The sequence below is a fragment of the Oratosquilla oratoria genome, chromosome 2 (genome assembly GCF_046742065.1).
Source record: "Oratosquilla oratoria isolate Oo_2021 chromosome 2, ASM4674206v1, whole genome shotgun sequence".
NCBI classification, from domain to species: Eukaryota; Metazoa; Arthropoda; class Malacostraca; order Stomatopoda; family Squillidae; genus Oratosquilla; species Oratosquilla oratoria.
Window position 1 is genome coordinate 14,519,555 of NC_134778.1, and position 15,436 is coordinate 14,534,990.

The 15,436-nt window shown below is 39.8% G+C and overlaps 1 protein-coding gene across 2 annotated transcripts; it reads left to right on the top strand.

The window, feature by feature from the left end:
- Positions 1-570: 570 nt before the first annotated feature.
- Positions 571-14,615, top strand: VhaAC39-1 (V-type proton ATPase subunit VhaAC39-1). 2 transcript variants are annotated; one of them, XM_076205335.1, is made up of 7 exons: positions 571-722; positions 7,485-7,611; positions 8,640-8,817; positions 9,821-9,993; positions 10,123-10,280; positions 11,821-11,997; positions 13,674-14,615. In XM_076205335.1, the coding sequence occupies exons 2-7, from the start codon at positions 7,491-7,493 to the stop codon at positions 13,911-13,913; spliced, it is 1,047 nt and encodes a 348-aa protein (XP_076061450.1). In that variant the 5' UTR covers positions 571-722; positions 7,485-7,490; the 3' UTR covers positions 13,914-14,615. The 2 variants fall into 2 exon arrangements, with proteins under 2 accessions (XP_076061450.1, XP_076061455.1); XM_076205340.1 differs by lacking the exon at positions 571-722 and adding an exon at positions 5,447-5,465.
- Positions 14,616-15,436: the final 821 nt, after the last annotated feature.

Genomic DNA, 15,436 nt, shown 5'->3' on the forward strand with positions numbered 1-15,436 from the left:
ATTTCTTTTGTGGTCTTGACTTTTTAATTCATAAAATGATTGTGGCACCGACGTAGTAAAATGTGCATGTCACTCTGACCATTTTGATACTCAACATGTGTGTATAGATTTAACACTGAATACTTTATAGGTATTTTTGCGCATTTCGATATCGCTCGTATTTTGGCGGTAGAGTACGTGACTAAAAGAGCAGCCTAGTTCAAACTGTTCGCTGAGCAAGCATCTTGAATTTTCATTCATAGATGTTACTCTTTTCAAAAAATTAGGTCTACTTATTGTAGATGGTGTCCGGTCTTTTAGAAAATATGTCATTTTTTTGAGGGTTGGGTCCCCGACTAAAATGTACACAATTGTCTTTGACATTTATGTATACAACTAATCTTACTGTCGTAGAAAATTGACGTATCTACAAATCGGTGTTATCCATTTACACTTATTACACAATATCTGGACCTAACTTGAAAAAAATACAGTTAACCAAATGCATTGACTAAACTCTGCCACACTCCTATATGTACTTCAATAGAAAGAAGCAATATATGGGGACAGACAATTATGTTTTATTTTGAACATCGCGGGCGTCGGTATTTTATAAGGAAGCCTGTGATTGGAGGAATTAGGTGAATCTTGTCCACTGAACAGCAGGTTCACATAACACCACCATCATATGACACTCGCGTAGTACAGCTGATCGATTGAGGTACGCGAAAGTGCGACTAGTGGTGAGTATATATTTTTTCCTCTATATACAACAGGATAATGCTTTATATTAAGAATTTTAAGATATATGTATCTACTACTAGACTATATTACTGTTAAATGTCGAGTCAGATTTGGAGCTAGTACGTATTTTAGTAATTCTTCAGATGGGTTGGTTGGGGCCACAGGCACAGACCTGTAAGATGAGATGGTTATATTTATTTAATTCACCATTATTTAACTTACCATTCACTCTTACCCATGATTGGGTGCATATGAAGATGGGTATCTTCTGGGTACATATTTGTCGCGGCTTTGTCTGATATTTACTTGGAAAAAAGGAGTGGGTTTACTTTGGATGTAATTTACTCACTACCCTAAAACTAAAAGAAGAGGCTATTTTTTGGAAAAGTTGCCCAAGTATTAAGTATTTACATTTTTTGTTTTGTTTTTTGCTATATCAATATTTCATATAAAATTGATTCTCAATAAAAAATTGCCGCAATTGAAAAGTAATTATGTTATTTGGTTTCTAAAATTATATTTGACACCTGCCTTCCTGTCTTTTACATGGTGTAGGGTCAAATTCATCATACTTTAATTTCTTCAATATCTGCATCTATCAAAACAAAGATGGCATTTCAAGCAGCTGATGGGCCGGGATGGCAATGGACTGAGCAGGCTGGCAAGTTTTTACATTGCCTTCCTCTCTTGTTTACCATGTCCATTTTTCTTTCTAATTTTTTTAATCTACTTGCTCTAGTGGTATATGGGCCTGTTGCGCCATTGCCACCCTGACTAAGCCTCTCCAGATTTGTCTGGTCTTCAGCCACCTCGTGCGATATTTTTTTTTTTAGAAGTGCACATCTATGTGCTATAGCATTAAAGAATTAATTATTAATTTTGCAAATCATAATACATCAATGTAATACATTTTTCTCGGCAGAAATCAATAACAAATAAACCTGGTCAATTTATAGTTTCACCCAACCATAGAATTTGATATGTGGCTTATGTGTCTTTGGTGAGAAATGTTGTGATATGAACGATGGTGTACATTACTTTTGAAGTAATTAAATATTGAAGTTATGCACTTATGACTACATCTCCCGAACGATGTGGGGGGACGTGTGGGAAATCAGGGTTTTTGGGTGGGGAAGATTAATAAATGAGTAATGCGCATTGCCAAACAGGTGTAAAATGAAGAAGAAGACTAAAGAACCCCCCCCAAAAAAAAATATATATATATCCTATATCGGGGGTTTACTATCGATTGTAAGTATTTGTGAGTAGAAGTGCTAGATTTAGGGAAGACACTCGTGCAAGATTTGGTAACCATACAGTAAGCTAACCTAACCTACCGGAGGTAACGTTAGTTTACGGTTAGGAAGTCTTGCGTGGCTGGAGTGGATTTCACTAAGTGTAACAGATCTAGCGAGACCTTTTTCGAATCGTTGATAAAAACAAAGATGGCTGCCGCTGGACTCTGGCCGAAAAATGTGATTTTTTTTTTTTTTTTTTAAATATATTTTTAGAGTGTTTTTGTTCATTTTATACCTGTTTTGCAGTGCACATTACTCCATTTATTAGTCTTCCCCACCCAAAAATCTCAATTTCCCACATGTCCCCCCACATCGTTCAGGAGATGTAGGCATACGGTAAGTGCATAACTTCAATATTTAATTACTTCAAAAGTATGCATTTGCGACGGAAATGATGTACACCATTGTTCATGTCACAACATTTCTCACCAGAAACACATAAGCCACATATCAAATTCTTTGGTTGGGTGAAACTATAAATTGTCCAAAAACCTTGCCAAAAGCAAATATACTACCAAACGAAGCTGCAATTATAGGATCGAGATCCCATGTTGTCATCTGTCCAGTCCAGTCACTGTCAGTTAGATAATGGCTTTCACGTTGGGCACTGGGTGTTATCCAACTCCAGGTGATAATAATTGCTGTTACAAAGACAATAGGGCTTTCTTGGACCTTATGAGAGAACACAGGGTTCTGCCATTATCTGTTAATTGCCCAAGGTGCAATAATAATCAGGTCAGCATCCATGGTGACGATGACCCTGATGATCTTTAGGATTATAGGTACCAAATTACTAAATACAGATTAGGCATCTATCAAAACAAACAGGGCGTATCATTCACCCACCGTGACTTTGTTAGTAACATCATGGAACACAAAAACTGTGGGTGTTGGAAAAAATTTGACATTATTTTTGGATTCTGTATGCAAAAACATAGAAGATATAGCTATTGTTTTCCTTGAGAGAAATTCTTTGTTGACCAGTGTTATGGAAGAGACGGCATTAAGAGGAAGATGGGGAGAGTATTTTAGGGAGTTGCTAAATGTGAAAGAGGATAGGGAGGGAAAGGTAGTTGCAGTGGGAAATGCTAAGAAAATCACAGTAATGAATGAGGAAAAAGGAGGAGAAATAAGAAAAGATGAGGTGAAAGCAGTTATTAAAATGATGAGAGCAGGTAAGGCACCTGGGTTAGATGGGTGTCATGTGGAGTGTGTAAGGTATGGGAGGTACCGTTGGTGGTGTACTGGCTGGTGAAGTTGTTTAATGTTTGTCTAAAAGAGGGTAGAGTACCGGAGGACTGGAGGAGTGCCTGTATAGTTCATCTTTACAAAGGAAAAGGGCAAATGTGAGTGTAGTAGTTTGAGAGGGATCAGTCTGTTGAGTGTAGTTTGGAAGGCTTATGGGAGGGTTTTGATTGAGAGGATTAGGAGAGGAACAGAGGGAGTAATTGGTATGGAACAATGTGGGTTTAGGATAGGTAGGGGTTGCTTGGCTCAGATATTTGTGGTAAGACAGATATGTGAGAAAGCTTTACAAAAAGGTAAGGATGTTTTTGGGCCTTTATGGATTTGGAAAAGGCTTTGGATAGACAGGATGACACTGTGGGAGGTTATGCAGATATATGGGATAGGAGGAAAATTAAGGATGGTCAAGAGTTTTTACTAGAGTAGTAAAGCTTGTGTTAGAATCAGAAATGGAGAGAGTGGGTGGTTTGAGGTAAAGGTGGGACTTGCCAGGGATGTGTCATGTCACCTTGGTTTTTCTATTTATATATGGATGGAGTGGTGCAAGAGGTAAGTGCAAGGGTAATGGGCCAGGAATAGAGATGGTTAAAGAAAACTGGGAGATAAGCCGGCTGTTGTTTGCGGACAACACTGCATTTGTAGCAGGATCAGATGAGGGATTAAGGAAGTCAGTGATGGATTTTGGGAAGATGTTTGAAAGAAGGTAGTTGAAGATTTGAAGATAAATGTGGATAAAAGTAAGGTTATGAGATGTACAAGGGGAGATTATGGCAGCAAAATGGAAGTGAGTATTAAGGGAGAGAGACAGGAGGAAGTAGATAGCTTTAGATACTTGGGGCTTGGGGGCAAATGTGGTGGGAAAGGGAGGAGTGGAGGTAGAATGTAGATTGAGAGATGCAGGTAAATGCTGTAGTGGATTAAAAAATGTAACGAGAAATAGACCTTTGTGAATGGATGTTAAGTAGAGATTGTATGAAGGAGTGATTGTGCCGACAGCACTCTATGGGGCAGAAACATGGAACCTAAGAGAGGAAGGATTGAAATGTGTTTCAGATTAAATGCCTGAGAAGTATGATAGGGGTTACTAGGCTGGATAGTGAGAATTGAAGTGAGGAGGAGAACAGGGTTGGAAAGGGAGTTGGGAGATAGGGTTGATGAAAGAGTATTGGGATGGCTTGGACACAAAGAATGAGTAGAGAAAGATTAGTAAAAGAGGTGTGGAAGGCAGAGGTGGATGGAGTGAACCTGAGGGGGCAACCAAGGATGAGATGGATAGATGGGGTAAAAGAGGTATTGGAAAAGAGGGGAATGTCTGTTGAGGAAGGAAGAGAGAAGACAGAAGATAGGGGTGAGTGGAAAATGGTTGTTTATGTTTGATGCTGTGATGCATGGAGAGGAGTGTGTGGGGGAGGGAGTATTTGTGAATGACATTTTAATGCAGCTCAGAGGGATTTCTCCCAGTCTTCTCTCTTACTGCATTAGGGGACAGAGAGGGGGTTGGGTCACCGATTAGATGAAGTGACCTTGCTGTGGATGTGCTGTGTCTTGCTGCATTGCTTCTGACTCAGAGCAGTGGGCAAGATATAGGGATGACCTATCATCCAGGAGGAGCTAAGAAAAGAGGGAGGGAGGGGTGATGAATGGGAGTGGAGTATGTGGGGATGAAATGGGTGGGAGTGAATTTATGTCTTTGACTTTGGCTACCTCCCTTGTAAGTAGGGAAAAAGTCCTTGGTATATGTATGTATATCATGCTCTTTGTTTCCAGTTCACTTGTACTGTGGTCCAATCACAGGATGAGTGCTATCCACTCGTGTTCATTATTCTCTTAGGTAGCTTCTCCCTCGTTCAGACATAGTATTTACCTAATTGTAGTATATAGGATAAGAGGATTGTGGGGTTCCTTCTCTACTCTTCAATTTATCATACCTAGCCTCAAATTCATGTATGGTTCCAACATGGCATATATCCTTAAATTCCAATTATCATATTTAGATTTGAATTAAAAGACCCAAACCTTAGGGTTCTGGTTGGAAGACTCCTCCCGGACTCTTTTATGCCCTGACTTCTTATTGGAATTTATCCTCTAGGGCTACAGAAAGCAGGAGACCTAGTCCCATTCTCTGTCCCATTTTAGTTGCCTTCTAAGACCAGAGTGGGAAAACTCCGTGGCTGTATTCTTTTCTCCCATACCACAGCGGTAAGCAAAAATGGAAATATATATTGAGAGAAGTAGTATAAGAGAGTATTAAGAGTTGTGGGTACAGCACAATGGAGGGACAGTCACAGTACAATAAAAAAGGATAATTTCTCTCTGAGTAGGTATTGTAAAGTCCAGAAGAGCAGGCTAAATGTAATGTGGAGGTCCAGCACCAAGGCTTGGGTGACACGTGAGCTTTCTGCTGATTGGATCAATGAAGTGTTTGGTCCATCTGTGAAAAGTTATTTGTTTGAGACAAATCTGCCACTCCATGTTTTGTTTATGGACAATGCTTCTGCCCATCCTCCAGACCTAGAAGATGACCTCCTTGAGGAATTTAGATTTATCAAGATCCAGCTCCTGCCTCTCAATTCCACTACCTTACTACAGCCCATGGACCAGCAGGTCATCTCAAACTTTAAGAAGCTGTAACTTAAAGCAATCTTTGAGTGTTGTTTTGAGCTGACTGAAGGGATCAATCTCGCTCACAGAGAGTTTTGGAAAGACCATTTCAACATCATTATTTGGCTCAAGACGATGAGCAAGGCGTGGGAGGTGGTCACCAAAAGAACCCTTAATCAGCTTGGAAAATGGTCTGGCAGGACTGTGTTGTCAGACATGAGTTTGAGCCAGTGCCTGTGGAGCTTGTACAGGATATTTGGGGGAAAATCTTACACTTTTTCAGAAAGTAAAGAAAAACATCATATCTTGGCCAAAAATTGATATATTCTCAAAATTCAAAGTGCATCTTTTAGAGAATCATTTGCCAAATACAGCTCACTCAAAGAAGCTGCCCTGAGCCTCCAAGTGGGACCTGAACCTGCATCACATGACCTTCATGGTGTCCTTCGAGAGATGCCTGAACACCAGCTTGATCCTGGCAATCAGCTCATTCTTGGTGTTGCAGGCGGTACGATTGGTGCGTTTTTCAATTGTGCCCCACACATAATAGTCCATGGAGTTGCAATCAGGTGAGTTGGGGGGCCAGATGTTGGGACTGGTGAAGTTGTAGAAGTTCTCAGCCACTTCTGGGTATTCTTGGAGATGTGTCACAGAGCTGAGTCCTGCTGCCACACATATGGTCTTCCCACAGCCACCCTGTCCACCCAGTGCTTGACAACAGTGGACAGCAACTCAGTATAACCATCTGAACTGAATATGAGTCCCTCTTCAAAGATGTGGGGTGGCATGACATGGCTTTCACTGGAAACACACCTAAAGACCACCACAGTTTGAGGGAACTTGGTCTTCATGAAGTGCAGGATTTTGTGCAGACTGTAGGCTAGCCACCTGTTGTTCTGCACATTGTGCAACTGGTCCTGGCAGAAGTTCTTCTCATCTGAGAAGAACCAGAGCATCCCTGGCTCAACTGGGTGTTTGACCTTGTTGAGGAGTTTCTTGGCTTTTGTAAGGCAGTTCTCTTGGGCCTTGGCGGTGAGTAGTTGGCCCTTGCGCCTCTTGTGTGAGTAGTGAAGATCATTCAATGCTTTCTTCATAGTCACCACTCTGACACCCATCTCTCTTGCCAAGGTCCGTATTGCCTTGCCTGGATCTTGCTACACCTTTTTTGCAGCTCCTTGAATTTTTTTTTTTTTTTGTGTGGGCAGAGTTAGAACGGCTGTTATGATCCTTCCTGCTAGCCACTGCTTCCACATCTCTATTGCAATTCTCCAGCTCACATCTCACAGTATTCAAGGAGCACTGAGCTGCAGCTAAGATTTCAATTTTTTTTTAAATCCAGTGCGAATCATTATGATGCAGGTCACTCTCTGCCAATATTCTGGTGCTTTCCAGTTGTCCATGCTCTCTAGCTCTCATGCCCACCAATAGTACACAGAATCAGCAATCCGTTGCACTTTACCGCTATTAAATCCTTCAAATGGTTTTGAAATGACAGAAGATAAAAGAATGATCAAATTTATCCCGAACACACACACACACATATATATAGTGTATGCATTGGTATACCACGAGCTTGTTTGCTTTTGCTGTATAACAACATTTTCACTTTTCTTTCAGGTAAAGATGTTGGATAGCGCTTTCAACATCGACAATGGATATTTGGAGGGACTTTGTCGGGGATTCAAGAATGGAATTCTTAAACAGGCTGATTATTTGAACCTTGTTCAGTGTGAAACTCTTGATGGTAAGTTGTTTTTCTAATGATAGTTATTTCAAGAAATGCTTAAGACCAGGGGTTCCCAAAGTGGTCGATATCAACTCCCAGGAGTCAATGAGACCATCCAAGGTGTTGACAAATAGCCAAGGGGTCGAAAGGGGGTCAGTAGATTGCTAGGGGGTTGAAAGGGGTCAGTAAATTACTAGGGAGTCGAAAGGCAGTCTTTTGAATTAAATGGTTAGCATGATATGATCCTATTCTCTTCCCATACTGAAAGTGAGAATAATCAACCAACCAATATATAAACTTAAAGGAAAACCATGTCAGTTCACTCTGAGTCAAAAATCCTCCCCATTCTGTGCATGTAGGGAGAATCTCACACACAACCACATCGTGAATGAACATCAAAATGACGAACTTGTGTAGTATTATTGGCTTGAATGTTATAGTAATATAATAAAGAATATATGATATCACTCTTAAAGCTATTGGTAAGTTATAAATATTTATTTTAAAACATGTTTATGTATATGTGAAAGTGTCTGTATGATTATTGGAACGCCGTCGCCATGATGAATGTTGCCATTTGGCCCTTCTATAACGAATCAAAATAGAAATAAATAAATAAATGAAAATAAACGAATAGAATAAGTTAAATCTACAAACACGAAAACTGTGATTTATGAGACCAAACAAGAACTACAGTGAACAATTAGAACAATAATATCAACAACAAAAATGATAATAATCATAATGATGATAATAACACTATTGATAACTAAAATTATAATGATAATAGCAATAATAATAATAATAATAATAATAATAATAATAATAATAACAACTATAATGATATGGTAATAATAATATTACTAGCATCAATAACAACACCAATAATAATAATAAACTGACATAATTTGCAAATTAATAGGGGGTCTGTAGAAAATCTTAAACTTTATTAGGGGGTCGATGAGCTGAAAAGTTTGGGAACCCCTGCTTTAGACTATTATGTAAGATCAATACTATATATGTAATAACAACCTAATTATTTTCAGATTTAAAGCTTCACCTGCAGAGTACAGACTATGGTAACTTCCTGGCTAATGAAGCATCTCCTCTTCAAGTATCTGTAATTGATGACAAGCTTAGAGACAAACTAGTACAAGAGTTCCAACACATGAGGAATCATGCTGTTGAACCTCTTGCTACATTCCTTGACTACATCACATATGGGTAAGGGAAGACAATTATCCCTTTAACAGAAATACTATTTGTTACCATGCAATAACTCAAAAACACAAACATTTTGAGGTTTTCACAAATGTTTCAAAATAAGAAAAGAGAAGACAGGGAGAAATCCCTTTGGGCTGCATCAAAATATCATTCACACATAAGCACCCTCTACCTCCCCATTCCTCCCTTCCTTCCATAACATTATCATCCATACAGTAATTCTCTACTCATCTCTATATCCTGCCCTCTCACTTCCTTGCTTAACAGACATTCCCCTCTTGCCCCACCCTTCCTTGGATGACAGTATCATCTATACACAGCAACTCTCCATTCATCCCTATCTCCTGCCTTCTCCATTTCTTGCACAACAGACATTCCCCTCTTTCTCAGCATCCCTTCATCCTATCCATCTAGTCCTCAATTGTACCCTCAAGTTCACTCCCTCCACGTCTGTCTTCCACACCTTTCATCACTCATTCTTTCCATATAGATGCATAAATTAAGTGGAATAGCTTAGAAGGTGATATAGCCCAAGCTCAGACAATATACAAGTTCAAGTCTAAAAGTGATAATTGGAAAGCAAGGATATAGATTAAGTTGGAACTGTATGTGAATTTGAGTCTAGGTATGTTAAAAAATTAGAGAATAGGAGATGGGATCCAATGAACTTTGCTCCTTTACTGTATACTACAGTTAGGTAGTTACTTGGTATGAAGGGCTAACTTGCACTGAGACAATCAAACAGTCACATAAGGGCACTTTCCTGAGACCACCATTCACACTAATAAAATTAGCAGATTTGAGCCATGTTTTTAAAGGGTGGCTTGTTTCATGCCAAAAGTGATCTCAAGGCATGTTTCATGCCATCACTTTGGGCGCTGACTGTATATATGTATACATTGTGACAACAGCATTTTTTCTCTCTCTAACTACTTGGACAGAGTTAATGTATTAGGTGTTACTTTACTTTTGTCTTTATTAATCCCCTTTATGTAATCCACAGGTATATGATTGACAATATTGTACTTCTTATCACTGGTGCCCTTCATCAACGACCAATCTCTGAACTTATGCCCAAGTGCCATCCTCTTGGAACGTTTGAACAGATTGAAGCTATTAATGTTGCCACTTCAAGTGTTGAGCTGTACAATGCTGTTCTTGTGGACACTCCTTTAGGTAACTTGTTATAAATGGCCCCTCTTCCCCACTTTTCATTGTCATAGATTAAATCTGAATTAGAATATTGGATTTTTTATAATCTCTAAGTAGAATGTGATAAGTGTATGACTTCATGTTTAATTGCAGCTGAATTCTTTGGGGAGTGTGTGAGTGAGCAGGATCTCGATGAACTGAACATTGAGATTATCCGCAACACCTTGTACAAGGCATACTTGGAGTCTTTTTACAACTACTGCAAGTCATTGGGTGGAATTACTGCAGAAGTCATGTGTGAAATATTAGCTGTAAGTAGCAAGTTTAGAACATTTGGTATGATAAAACATGTTCTTGAGTGTGGAGCACATAAAACAGTACACTCCCACCCTCCATGGGGTTAGGGGATTTATACTCCTACTTGTTTGCTATGCAGATTACCCCCTGTGAGCAAATTTGCACATACCTAATGAGCAGTATCTAATACTGATAGTGTGAAGGGACTGAGGAGTCAGAGTGAACAGGTTCAGGGTTAGCAATGGGTTCTATTTAGCTTAAGGTGAGGTGGAGGAAGATGACTACATGGAGACAGCAGTAGGAGGCTACAGTTTCCTTGAAGAACATTGTGAAAGGCATCTAAGACCACTTCCATTTTATGTTATGAAACAGTATCTTTTAGGGGTTAACACTCAGAATCAGTGACACTCTTCTCCAAGAATGCCCTCACAACTATAGAATTGCTTATGTTGTGTGGTCATGCTTCTTACCTTCCCAACTTTTCAAAGGGGGCTTGCTGTTATAGGGCATCATGAAAGTTCTCTTCTACCTCCCCTTCCTCCTTTTCCTATTCCTCCTCCATATCTGTCAGCCACACCAGGTCCACCAATTCTTCATCAGTGAGACCAATGTAATGTCCTTCCACCAGCTCCCTTGCCTTGACTTGCTGCATATCTCCTCACCATTATACCATGTTGATTCCACTGTTCCTCACTCTTCGTGGTCCATCTGTTCATGAGGAGCAAATCCTTCAAAATTCTGGCCACACTCTGGCCACAGAGCATTCCAACAACTAGTCACTGTTTTGTATGAACATTGTTAAGTTTCTCTTTCACTACTGCATGGCAGTCAGTGATGGTGAACTCCTTCCACTAGATCATGACTGACAGTTTAGGGTACCCAGCCACTGTTACATGGAACCTGTGTATAACCTTTGGTTTTAAAGGACTTGAAGGTAGCTATTACACTGGTGTAATAACTGCCATGGCAGCTCCTTTGTGTACTCCACAGTTACTGGATGTAGTGTCAGAAACAAAGGCAGTTATGACACCAGTAAGCCTCCATGTCTCCAACAAGTCCATTGATGCCTCAGCTTGAGCTGTACATGTTGAGCTGTCAATGACAAGTACTTCCAGTAACTTCCCTTTGGGATAGGCAGGTGGTCCAGACACGAACACAGCTAAAGTCTCCGAGGTGGTCGCAGGTTCACTACCCAGGATGTTTTCGAGCATTTTCCCATCTCAGTGTAGAGCAGCAAGCTGGGGAGGGTCCTCACTGAACTCCACCATGTAGCTCTGGCTGATGTTGCACCCTACCACCACCACAGGATCAGGAATAGGTAGTCTTAGAAGTGGTAAAGAACATGTTCAAGGGGACAGAATAAAAGAGGGATAGCAGTAATACAAAAGTATTGTCATTCCTGTATGAGTAACAAATGAATGATGTGTATCTCTGGTCTCTAGGTGCACCCCAGAAAGTCCCAAAAGTAGTGACTGCATGTTACCATACAGTTGATACTCCAATACAGGGAAGGATTCAACATAAACAATTTAGACTTATCTTGTCATTCCCCAGTTTGAAGCTGATCGTCGAGCATTCATCATCACCCTCAACAGCTTTGGTACTGAACTAACAAAAGAAGATCGTGCAAAGCTGTACCCAACTTGTGGTAAACTATATCCAGATGGTTTAGCTGCATTGGCACGAGCTGATGATCCAGAGAATGTCAAACAAGTGGCAGAGTTTTATGCGGTAAGTATAATCACTACAGTGTATATGGATTAAATCTGAGCATGACTGCATCAGTAGGTAAGCAACAAGTGGCAGCAATTTCTCCAATATTCTATATGATTTTCATATCTCATTGTTTGGGTCTTTAGTAATAATGTAGAAGAAATGGAGGCTTTTTGGATAGATTGAAACAAGTGCTTAGAGAGTTTTGGGAGGAATGTCAATATAGTAGTATAGGGAGATCTCGGTGTTAGAGTAGGGGATGAACCAATAAATGGAGTTGTTGGGAAGTTTAGAATGTCAGGTAAAAATCATAGTTGAGAGGTGATGTTTAAAAAGAAAGTTAGAATAAGCACACGTGGGAAAGGGTGGTGGATAGAAATGTGGTTGATAAGGCATTAATGGACTATGTTGTGATATACAAAGGAAGGATTAGGAAGTTTTGGTTATCCATGTACTTAGGGAAGAGTTTGGGAATGTCAGATCATTTTTTGGTGGAAGGTAAATTGAGAGTGGAGGATAGGTGGAGAAAGAGGAAAAGGGAGCAAGGTAGAGAGGTGATGATGATGATGATATGGTTTAACATCACACACTCCCCCCTATTGGGAGGCTAGGACGGTGCCCCTCACAGAGGGCTTTGTAGCATGGAATTTAATGAACCATGCCCTTGGTTCAACTTCGCCAGTGTCAGGATTCGAACCACCCTCACCTCAGCCTTCGCCGCAAGTGACAATGCATTAACCCGCTCAGCCAGCGAGCTTCCTGGTAGAGAGGCGCTTTGAGTAAATTTAAATTAGAAGGACAAGGAGCAGGAGTACCAGAAGCTGAGAGTAACATGGGAGGTGGTGAAGGATAGATTAGAGGTGGGAGTGGAAGAGGAATGGGTGTGTTTCAAGGATGAAGTGCCAAGGAGTGCAAAAATGGTATGTGGAATGAGGAAGAAGGGAGGGAATAGAAGGGTCATGAGTGGTGGTTAGATGAAGTGTGGGATAATCTAATAAGAGGTGTTCAAGGGGATCAAAGACATTAACAAGGGTGATGCAATGCAACCAAGGTCATCATATTAAAACAACATGGCAGAACTTGCAGTAATGGGTTTAAATTGGTAAAATTTAGATTTAAGGAAATAGGGAAGAACTGGCTTACCAATAAAGTGGTCAGTGAATGGAATAGACTTGGTAACCATGTAGTGAGCGCTGAAACTTGGTTGTTTTAAGTAAAGATTAGACAACTTTATGGGTGGGGATGATAGATGGTAATGGACATGAAACTGCATAGTGTATGCCTTATGGTCTCTTGCAGTCCCCTTCATTCATATATTCTTATGATACAGGGATGACCCATCATCCATGAGGAGCTACGATGAGAGGAAGGAAGGGGTGGTGGATGGGAGTAGAATGGAGTGTGAGTGGTTACTTGCCTTTTGACTTAGCTACCTCCCTTTGTAAAGGGGAAAAAGCCCTTGGTATATAGATTTAGATAGAAACATAAACACCACTCTCCTAATTACCATTGGTTTCTTATGGGAAAAGCATATTTGAGATGTGTGATTTTGAGGTATGCAACCCCTGGGTGTAGCTCAAGAGTTGACCGTATTTGGTTCTTTCAGAAAACACTCACACTATTTGACCATCATTTTGTGTTTGTATGTTCTCTTATAATGTCATTTATTAATTATTTGTTTATTTTCTCTCCAGGAGTATCGTGCATTGTTTGAGGGAGCAGGTAACAACCCTGGAGACAAAACCTTGGAGGACAAGTTCTTTGAGTACGAGGTCAAACTCAATGTCAATGCCTTCCTCCAGCAATTCCACTTTGGTGTATTCTATGCTTATCTTAAACTAAAAGAGCAGGAATGTCGCAACATTGTCTGGATTGCAGAGTGTATTGCACAAAAACACAGAGCAAAGATTGACAACTACATCCCAATAATGTAAAGTGTATGAAGTCCATCTTGTAAGACTAATGTTGCACAACAACTATGAATTCATGAGATGTATGATGAAAAAAAAGTTTTGTGGTCGAGTAGACTTTTTTTTTTTCATGCAACATTGGAAACCATTCAACAACTAGAATTTTAAAAGTACATTAGGATGGAGTTCATAGTTTCATCAATATAGTATTTTACAAAGTGGAAATATTTAAGAACACTATTTCAGCTCATAATGGTAATATATATATAAAATTATTGAATTTTGTGTAATATACTCTTTCTTATCACTGTGTTTATATTGAATTTTGCGTTATTCTTCTCCTATACCTGTAATTGTATTACATATTACCTATTATGATCAATACAAATTTTCTGTAATGTGACAGTTTGTATACTTATGGAATGGATTGTATATTTTTAGTTTTCCATAGCTAGGCTGTTGCAATTGATATTGAAATATAGCTGGTATGTATTCCTTTCATCATGCATTCCAATCTGTGAAAATATGATTTTGATATTGATTAATGCTCCTCTTGTAAATACACTTAATTTAAAGTCCTCCAGCGCACATCAAAAGGAGGGTAGTTAAAGTTTGGTTCATTTTATAGTTCTTGTTATATAGTCTATTAGTGTATATACAAGATATATATGTTGCAAGTTTGTGGTACCGAATGTTTGTGGATAAAATGAATAAAATATGGTGGTATAGAGTATTTTACTGGTATATCATTATTGAACAGGAACTGGAAATGAATATGATGTAAAAAATATGAGAATACATATACCAATGGCTTTTTCCTCCTTACAAGGGAGGTAGCCAAAGTGAGAGGCATAAATCCACTTCCACCCATTTCATCCCCACATACCACCCCTCCCTCTTTTATTGGCTCCATCCCTGCATCTCGCCCACTGCCCTGGGTCAGAAGCAACGCAGCAAAACACAGCACATCCACAGCAAGGCTGCTTCACTTAATCAGCGAGCCCCCTTTCTGTCCTCTCGTGCAGAAAAAAAAGGTGGGGGAGAAATCCCTTAGGGTTGCATCAAAATATTAATAGACATAATACAAGAGAGAGATGGTTGGGCAGACTGTGCCTTTCTGGACCTACAAAAGGCATTTGATAAGGTACCACACAGTTATCCCTGTGGTGGGGAAAAGAATACTGCCACCAAGTATTTCCACTTGGATCGTAAGAGGCGAGAAGAAAGGGACGGGGTTTGGGACTAGGCATCCTTCTTGTAGCCCCACAGGGTACATTCTTAAAAAAAGTAAAGGCATAAGAGGGTCTAGGAGTTTTCCGACCAGCACCCTAAGGTTTGGGTCTTTTAATGTGTGTGGATGTGGTACAGATGAGAGTAAAATGGAAGAGAGAGGTAGTATGTTTGTGAGAAGAAAGATGGATGTGTTGGCTTTGAGTGAAACTAAGTTGAAAGGGAAGGGCGAGTGTAAGTGGGAGGTTATCAGGAGTGAAGAGAGGGAAGGGGTGGCTATACTAGTAAGTGAAGAGATAGGTAAAACGTGTAGTGGA

What these genes read in the sequence shown, in the direction of transcription:
- VhaAC39-1 (XM_076205335.1), top strand. Translation starts at nt 7,491, where the DNA reads ATGTTGGATAGCGCTTTCAACATCGACAATGGATATTTGGAGGGACTT. An exon ending in TCTTGTGGACACTCCTTTAG is followed by an intron (nt 9,994 to 10,122) that starts GTAACTTGTTAT and finishes GTTTAATTGCAG; the next exon opens with CTGAATTCTTTGGGGAGTGT. An exon ending in AAGTGGCAGAGTTTTATGCG is followed by an intron (nt 11,998 to 13,673) that starts GTAAGTATAATC and finishes TTTTCTCTCCAG; the next exon opens with GAGTATCGTGCATTGTTTGA.